General features: G+C 42.0%; 1 protein-coding gene across 1 annotated transcript; it reads right to left on the bottom strand.

Annotated features, from left to right (window-relative positions):
• Nucleotides 1-1,075: 1,075 nt before the first annotated feature.
• Nucleotides 1,076-2,796, bottom strand: LOC134533504 (G-protein coupled receptor dmsr-1-like). Its single transcript, XM_063371026.1, has one exon. It carries the CDS (start codon nucleotides 2,721-2,723, stop codon nucleotides 1,581-1,583), a length of 1,143 nt encoding a protein of 380 aa, XP_063227096.1. The 5' UTR covers nucleotides 2,724-2,796; the 3' UTR covers nucleotides 1,076-1,580.
• Nucleotides 2,797-8,692: the final 5,896 nt, after the last annotated feature.

The following is an 8,692-nucleotide window of genomic DNA, read 5'->3' as shown; positions in this document are numbered from 1 at the left end:
AAATAAATTCAATGAAAATAATTTTTCCACAGCCAACATAACTCGCGGGGGTTGTAGAACTTCATTTAATTTAAACAAAATACTGACCCTCAGTGTTCTATCTTAAATACTTTCTCCTACTTCAAAGACGTATAGCGGTCTTTAAAATCACTTTAGGCCACAATTCGTGTATATGTTTTCAACTTATTTTGTCGGGATGAACTTGCAGCCCAAGTTTGTTTGTTGAACTCAGATCTACTCCGTATAACTGTAATCTTGACGCAGTTACGCGACGTTGACGTATGGTTACAAGTCACGAAGCCCTAAACGGTATTGATAAGATACAAAGCGTTTGGAAAAAAAAAATTAAATTAAACCAGGTTTCTCGACAATAATTGTCGAACAGCGAACCAGCTTTAGTACCTTCCGTCCCAATTGTCTGATACGCGTTGGACAGACTTCCTAATGCTGACCTCATAGCGCAGGTTTTGAAGCGCAGCCAAATTCAGTGTGAAAGCTTGCAGGTTTGAACTCCAGGTAAGACAGGGATGGCACTATGAAACCGTACAATTTTATATAATATTGAAAGACGATCACTGATTATTTTACTATAAATAAAAAAAACGCGATGATAATATTATTAGTAATATACTTAGAATGTCCCAAAATTCACGCAAGTAGTTTATTAGTAATATACTTAGAATGTCCCAAAATTCACGCAAGTAGTTAATTGCGAACTGTAGATGTCAAAAAAATTTATTGCTAACAATGAAAACGGGCTGATCTATCGTGTAGCGCTCCACTTTTACTAACCCTGAACTTTCAGATGTTATGCTGTCTTGTTTGATTATTTTTTTTCTCGCTGGCAACACTAACGCGCAAATGGCGCGCAATTCAAATCCTACACGAATTTTGAGACATTCTTTATATATAAATAAATAAATATATATATATATACTATATGTTATGGTTAGTAAGCAGTTATATTCATAACTCCCCTTAAGACTTTCACAAATTAAATTTAAAAAGGGAAGGGGATTTTGAGGAACGATAACATTTCCTTTTAAAAGTTTTTTTTTTTTTAATTTTCCAGTGCTACAGTATACCTTCGTTCATCCAAACGTTTCTTTGATTGTTCAAAATGTTACATGATTAGTAAACCATTTTGGCCTCCAGAAGTGGGCATAGGACCAAAAAAACCGGCGTGAATTCTGAAACCTATCAATTACGAATGACCTTCGAATTACACTAATAAATATGATATAACTCGTATACCCGCAAAAATGTTTCGCTTGAATAACGATTAGAATAAAATTTAGCGATGCTGTTGAAAAAAAAAAAAAAAGTTTAGATTCGAATTTAACACCTAAATTTAACTTTCTGGAATAACAGGTAAAATATGACGATCACGCCGTGTCACGAGACACGCACGCGAGCGGGGAGCTCACGTCATGACGGGAACAACCAGATGTTGACGGATCACGTGGTCACGGGACCTGCGGGGCGGTCGCTGATGGTCGTCGCGAGCGCCGAGCCGCCGGAGACACGTCCGAGGGCGTCCGGCGGGCCGGGGGGCGGCGGAGGCGCCTCAGAGCGCGCCGCTAGACCTGCGTCACCTGCGTCGCGGCGCCGTTGTCGCGGCCGTCGGCCTGCGGCACGGGCGCCCAGCGGTCCAGGATGCGCGGCCGGAACAGCTGCGCGAAGGTGGCGCGGAACTGCCGGCTCATGGAGCAGTACAGGATGAAGTTGACGGCCGAGTTGACGAGCGCCAGTATGTCCATGAGGTCGCCGAGGCGCGCGTAGCAGCTGTTGAAGAACGGCTCGCCCAGGAACATGCTGAGCAGGCCGAGGATGCCCTGCGGGAACTCCGTGATGAGGAAGAGCAGCAGGACCGCCAGCAGCATGCGCGTCGTGCGGTCCGTCTGCTTCTCCTTCTCCGCCGTCGCCTTCTTCTTCGTCTTGCCCTCCAGGTGGCGGCGCCGCTTCTTGGTCTCGACGAGCGCCAGCACCAGCCGCAGGCTCAGCACCGTCAGCGCCACGCACGGGATGATCTTGATGACGACGCTGTACACCCAGAAGTTGACGGTCTGCAGGCTGACGTCGCCGACGACGCGCGCGTCCCCCAGCTCGCTCAGCCCCACGTGGTACAGCGTGACGTTGCGCGCGCCGTGACAGCCGCCGGCGCAGGGCAGGCCGTCGGGGCCCAGCGCCGCCGGGCGGCAGCTCACGTCGAAGGCCAGGTACAGCGGCGTGCACAGCACCGGGCACACCACGTAGGCGCTGGCGATGGCGCGCACCGTCGTCCCCATGCCGCACCACTCGCGGCTCCGCTGCGGGTGCGCGACGGCCACGTAGCGCCACACGGCCAGGATCACCGTCAGCCAGATGGCGACGGTGTGGCACACCTGCGCGAAGTGCGAGTGGAACAGCACGAACACGGACCAGCCGTAGCTCAGCCGCTGCTCGTAGGGCAGGAAGGCGTGGCCGGCGAACGGCACGTACTCCAGCATGACGAGCAGGTCGGCCACGGCGAGGCCCGTGAGGATGGCGTTGGTGGGGGACGACATCTCGCGGCGCGTGAGCACGGCGATGTTGAGCGAGTTGGCCACCGAGCCGAACACGCACACCAGCAGGCTGGCGTACACGTGCACGGGCCGGTAGGCCTCGCTGAAGGCCGCGAGGTGCCGGCCGCAGTAGGGCGGGTCGTCGCCCGCCGAGGCGTTGAGCCACCCGGAGTCATTCATCGCGGGGAGGGCCGCTAGCGGCAGCTCATCGCGCCGGAGCAGGGGCGGCGGCAGACGCGCGGACTGGGGCGCCGGTGGGCGCCGAGTGGCGTCTCGACGCCCGCGGGCCGGGCCCGAGCCCGCCCCGCCGCGCGCATGCGCCGCCTCGCTCCGCGCATGCGCGCAGTCGCGCCTCGGCCGGCTGCAGCGAACCTTCTGGAATCCACGTATCGCTGACGGCATCTACACACTTTTCCACTTGTTCCAACTGACGAAACATTTCGTAAAGATGTTTCAACGGGGATGGAGATAGGAACCAAAACACGCCATATTTGTTTCGACAGTTGTTATGCCATAACGTTTAATATTGATAATTGCCTACGTTAACGCAGAGATTTTCAAAAATTGTGTTTATTGCCTGTATCGTCGTTAGAGGTAGCAGCCAGACACTACTAGGCATTCCACTAAGTTACATATTTATGTACTATGCTTTAATTAAGAAAAAATTTTGAACAATTAAATATCCAAATTGTTTTTACTCTAAAAAAAGCTGCTGATACCAATATTGGGTTGGGGGGGGGGGGAGGAGGAGATAGAACTTTTTTGCCAGCTGTTAGCGTTTGAATTATTTCCTTTTGGTTTGCGAGAATGATATATATTTTTAGAATATCTGAAGGGGAGGTGGATATATAGCCTGCTTAACGCCTCTATGACGAAAAATAATAGAGTTCAAAAGGGCTCCGACGAGCTGGAACGCACCTGCTACGCTCGGGGTCACTGGTGGCAATGATTCCACGAGCAACACCCGCTGCGATAGGACGTAACTAACTATCCGAGCGCATGTGGTTATTACCGGAGCGCTCCGGATACACCTGTAAGTGGGGCAGCCCCGTAACCGCCGTGTGACGTAAGATGCTCCTTCTCACGTAACTCCTGCTAGATGCTCAACTGCAGGCAATTAACGCTCTGCGATGAGAGGAAGAAACTTTGAGCGCATTGGTATACCAGACGTTTCCACACACACACACACACACACACACACACACACATACGCACACACACAGTTTAATTTATATTTTATACTTGCTAGTCAAATTTTATTTAGTTATTATCGTTTTTGATCATTCTACTTTGGGCATACGCCATTGCTATTTTGCAATGTACGTCATATAGGAAACCCGAAAAATGGACAAAGAAAGGTTCACACAAAAAATCATAGAATACAAGGCAAAATAAGCCGAAATTTTATGAATAGACAGGATATAGAATCCCGTGGAAGAAATTAGTCAGAAAAATATAGCAAAACAGACGAGACAGTTAAAACAAAACAAAAATAACAGTAAATACAAACAAGTAAAAACCTTGGAAAACGCAGCAACAGGCAGAGGAGCACAACGATGACACTGAACAGGTAATCTGGAAAACACACCGACAATACGTCGACGCACATGCGGAACAAGCAATGAAATTAAACAGGCATTCAATAACGAGACAAACAGTTACGACGTTTTGGAAAATAATATCGTATAGAGTAATGTAGTTTGTATTGTATTTTTAAGTTTTTTTTAAATTATTTTCATGCCTATGTTTTTTACCGAGGTTAACTTAGTTACGTATGTTGTGTTTTATTATAATTTCATATTTACCTGTCTCAATCAATTTTTTTTTGTAATTTGTTTGAAGTATGTATACATATACAAAGTATCTCTCTATCTCTCTCCCTCTCTCTACTTCTCAATCCCTCCATCTCTCTCTCTCTCTCTCTCTCTCTCTCTCTCTCTCTATATATATATATATATATATATATATATAATATATGTCTCTCTCTACCGTTATCTCTCATTATAAGTATATCTACCTCTATATATCTTCATCTTCATTCCTCTCCCATATATCTCCCTATATCTATATATCCATCTATATCTCAATATATCACATTCTATAGCAATTAAAATATTAAAAATCTATGTTTTGCATATCTATATGTTTATCTATATTTTTACCTTCACAAGTGTGAAATGGGTAGGTACATAAATCACGCGCTTATTTGAATGCAAAGTTGTGTCAACATTTCAAAGCAATCGGTGAAGAACTGTCGGAGATTTAAGATTTTGAAATAACGAACATTTACATTTTATATATGTGTGAAATTTTTCAACTTAATTTGTTCGTGATGAACCTGCAGATTCACTCTGCATTAACAGGGTCTTAGGTATCAAAATTGGTTTTAAAGCCACGCTTTTGTTCTCAGCGTAGACAATGAGGGTTGTTTTATTTCTGCTACAGTCATTGAGGATTCCAAGAGTCCTTCAGGCCTCTCTGCTGCTGATACTTCCAAGCCGGCTTGTCTGCCTTGTTGCTGGGTCGACGGATGTATCACGATGGTATGGTCTTAGTTGGCTCGCGGTATCTTGAGGACGGTAATCCGCTTGGAGGGAACGAACAAAACTTCAGAAATGAAAGAGAGAGTTTTTATTTGTTCCTTCCGTGTAAAGCCGATAGTACAAATTTCATCGCTGGCAAAAAAAAAAAAAAAAAAGGGGGGGGGATGTTCTGTAAAGTCGGTTTACGGTAGATAATTTTACGTGATAACGTCATAAAAAAACATTGATGAAAAATTGCATACTTTTTAATTTTCAAATAGTATTTACAGTTTTTGCAAATTTAAATTAAATAATTTGTTTAAATATAATCACCTAAAATTAGTTAAAAAGCCCGCCTTAACCTGTTTGATATTATAGAAGGTTTTCTTGCACGGTGGTTGGCCGGTTCTTGCACGCTTGGCTCAGGCGGAACGTGACAATTTTTCGTGTGTGCAGCCGGCGTTCATCGATTTATAAGACGTTATCACGTCAAAAAAAAACTCCATTTCTTACGTATTTGTTCCTGGCCTTGGATTGATCGTCACAGATTTGTGATTAAAGCGTTACAGATACTTCATGCCATACGAGCATAGTTGGCGTGTCGCGTGAGACGTAACTACTGGAGGTTGTATCAAGTTTTTACAAACAAAATAATGACACCACGACTCAAACTTTCTTTTGAAATGTCAGCAGGAATTATCATGAACCGCATACACCGCCAATACCACACACATATATCATTTCACTTGGTACAAAGTTTGGAAAATGTAAAAGAAAATTCAAAAATATAACGAATCTCTGTTCAAAGCCAAACTCGTGTTTTTTTTTTTTTTTTAAGAAGTTATTTTTCTGATGCCCCAAGGAATACAGCAAAAGAAAGTAAGACGAAAGATTAGGAACTCGGAAAGTTTTGACAGTATCGCTAAACATTATTTATTCTACTCGCTATCATTGTAAAAAATAACAATGTTCATGTTATTTAATTTTACTGAACTTGTCTATGTGGTGAATTCTTTGACTGGTGGATTATGGTTTAGTCAGTTTCGTCGTTCCGTTACAAGATCTTTGTTATCTTGGTGGTCAAATACATGACATTCAAACCTATACGACGTAGGCAGCCAAGCATTGGGAATTCAGAGCGATGTGCATGGTGTATATTTCAACGTTGCATAAAGGAATCAACTGGAATAATTATTTTTTATATATATACATTGCCACGTAAACATTTTTAAAGCATTTCCAACTCTGCAATGAAGTAATAAACTGAATATTTTCAATTTTGTTAGCGAGAAAAATTAAAATTTTCGAAACAAATGACTCAGAATTGTAATAAAATCTATTATCATTCCAACCTAGTTTCCTTGTCTGAACGCACAGTTTACTCGGATTTAATTTTTGTTAGCAGTTGTTACAAATCAACACTAAACTGTCGATCTCAGTCTCAATTATGTACATTACACCAAAAAAATGATATTTTATATAGATTAGTAACCAACTTTAATAAATTAGCCAAATGCCCTTCACAAATTAACTCCAATAACTGCTTATTTTCTGGCACTTTGTTAGTTTGGTAAATTGTATATATTTATTTATAACTCATATATGAATGTGTTGTATTAACATTCATATAGTATTGTTGTTCTCTATTTATATTAATGAAATAATTAAACCACACTTTACTTGAGTATAATTTATTTTCATGTGTGTATGTGTTATTTGGTCTTTGTCCTTAGTGTAATTTTTTTAAATGGTTAAAACTGGTTTATTTTTGTTAGTCATGCCTGTGGTTTTATGTTTTTATCTATTGCGGATCATTTACCTAACACGTAAGTTAACCAGCCTTAACTGTTAATAGGCATATAAAAATAATAAATAAATACACGAATTATGACTATTCAATTGTTTTGTAAAATTCGTTACTTTTAAACTTCACATCAAGATGATAAGAACAGGACGAGATGCTTCCCATAAACGGGCTATCAATTTTTGGCGTATCCACACAGTAACATAAGAAGAAAAAAAATCTCTAAATGACAAAGTGTTTTACGTCTCATCCGGAGTTGACATCAACATCTTTGCAAACGACCTCGCAATCAACAAGGAAGGGAAATCGGGGAAGTAATCTAAAATAGGAGGAGCTGACAGGGACTTGAACCCCAGGTCCTCCCGAATTCGATTGCTTCGTTCCACCGTTGAACCGTCTTCCTCGGAAATCTTGTTGAAGTGAAACTTCTAATGCGACTTCCAACAAGGTTGCGTTAAACGTTTAACGCTACCATGGAGGGGGTATGAAAGCACTGTTGCGTTAAACGTTCAACGCTCCTGGGGAGAGGGGATAGAAAGAGACAGAGCGAGAGTGAATGCGTGGCACTCGAACGCATGCGCGAGCGTTAGCAACGAGTAGCGTCCAATATTCCAACGCAAGAGGGAGAGAGAAAGAAAGATACACAAAGGTAGAATGTAGGAGAGAGAAAGAGAGTGAGTCGGTAGATCCCAAGCACATGCGCGTGGTATTCTTGCTATGCATTGTAAGCAATGTTAAGTTTGTCTTAAAGAAACAATATGATTTCACTAAAAATCAATTTCTACCCCTTCCTATTTTCATTTCCACATTACGAAGTTTCACTTTTTCCGCGCGGAGGGACTCCACGCACTATTTTTTTGTTACAGTTGACTTCCGATAGTCCGGAATCCAACGGTCCGGCAAGCCTGATGGTCCGGCACCGCCTAGGAATGTATGGACTTTGAGCCAAGAGGACTATAATTTATTTTAGCTAAGATAAAAAATATTTTACAGCTCGCACTAGCGATGGATCGATTCCGGTTTCGGAATCGGTCGGTCCCTTCGATTCAACTAGAATCGCAAGATTCAGAACACAGTGGTTTTGGATTCGACCTTGACTGATTCTTTCATTGTTTTTGTAAGCTTTCAAAATACATTTTCTACACAACGAAAGAAAGTATAAAAAAATATGGACGTTTATTTCTAAATTTTGACATACCTAATTTATTTTGGATCAGTATTAGTTAAGTTTTAAAATAAAATTCTTAACGTACCCGTGCACGCTTTTTATTTCATAATAAATACATCGATGTGATAATGTAAGGTTTGTAAAATTTGTAAGTTATAACACGATTTCCAATTTTCATCTTACGACATCTTTGATTGTTAGCAGTTTTTAAGCATATGTTTCATCTAAAGGTTTAGAACGCAAAATTTGTGCTAGAAATTCGGGGCAGCAGTAACTGAGAGTAATCAACACGCTTTTCTAAATTATGTAACCTTTGTATAATGTTATTTAGCGCCAAGGAATGGAAACGTAATGCGATTACATTTTTGAAATCATTAATTTCCTTTTTTCTGAGTATATTATTCAGTTGAACGTCGTCATTAAAATAATTTTAAGAATCGAAATAGGATTTGAAGAATCGAAAATGGAATCGGAACCGGTATATTTTAGGAATCGGCCCAGCACTAGTTCGCATAAAATGTAAGTCGGAAACGCTCTGCGTAGCTCGGGAATAGTTAGGTTGAGATACAACATTTAGTTTTGGCCTGTGTTGGTGTTGAAATGTTCATTTTTATGCTCCTGCTGAACAAGGTTTGCAGCCGAACGCCATCTTGCA

Source organism: Bacillus rossius, chromosome 6 (genome assembly GCF_032445375.1).
Source record: "Bacillus rossius redtenbacheri isolate Brsri chromosome 6, Brsri_v3, whole genome shotgun sequence".
In the NCBI taxonomy this organism is placed as follows: domain Eukaryota; kingdom Metazoa; phylum Arthropoda; class Insecta; order Phasmatodea; family Bacillidae; genus Bacillus; species Bacillus rossius.
This window is presented reverse-complemented; position numbering and strand designations above follow the sequence as displayed.

What these genes read in the sequence shown, in the direction of transcription:
- LOC134533504 (XM_063371026.1), bottom strand. Translation starts at nt 2,723, where the DNA reads ATGAATGACTCCGGGTGGCTCAACGCCTCGGCGGGCGACGACCCGCCC.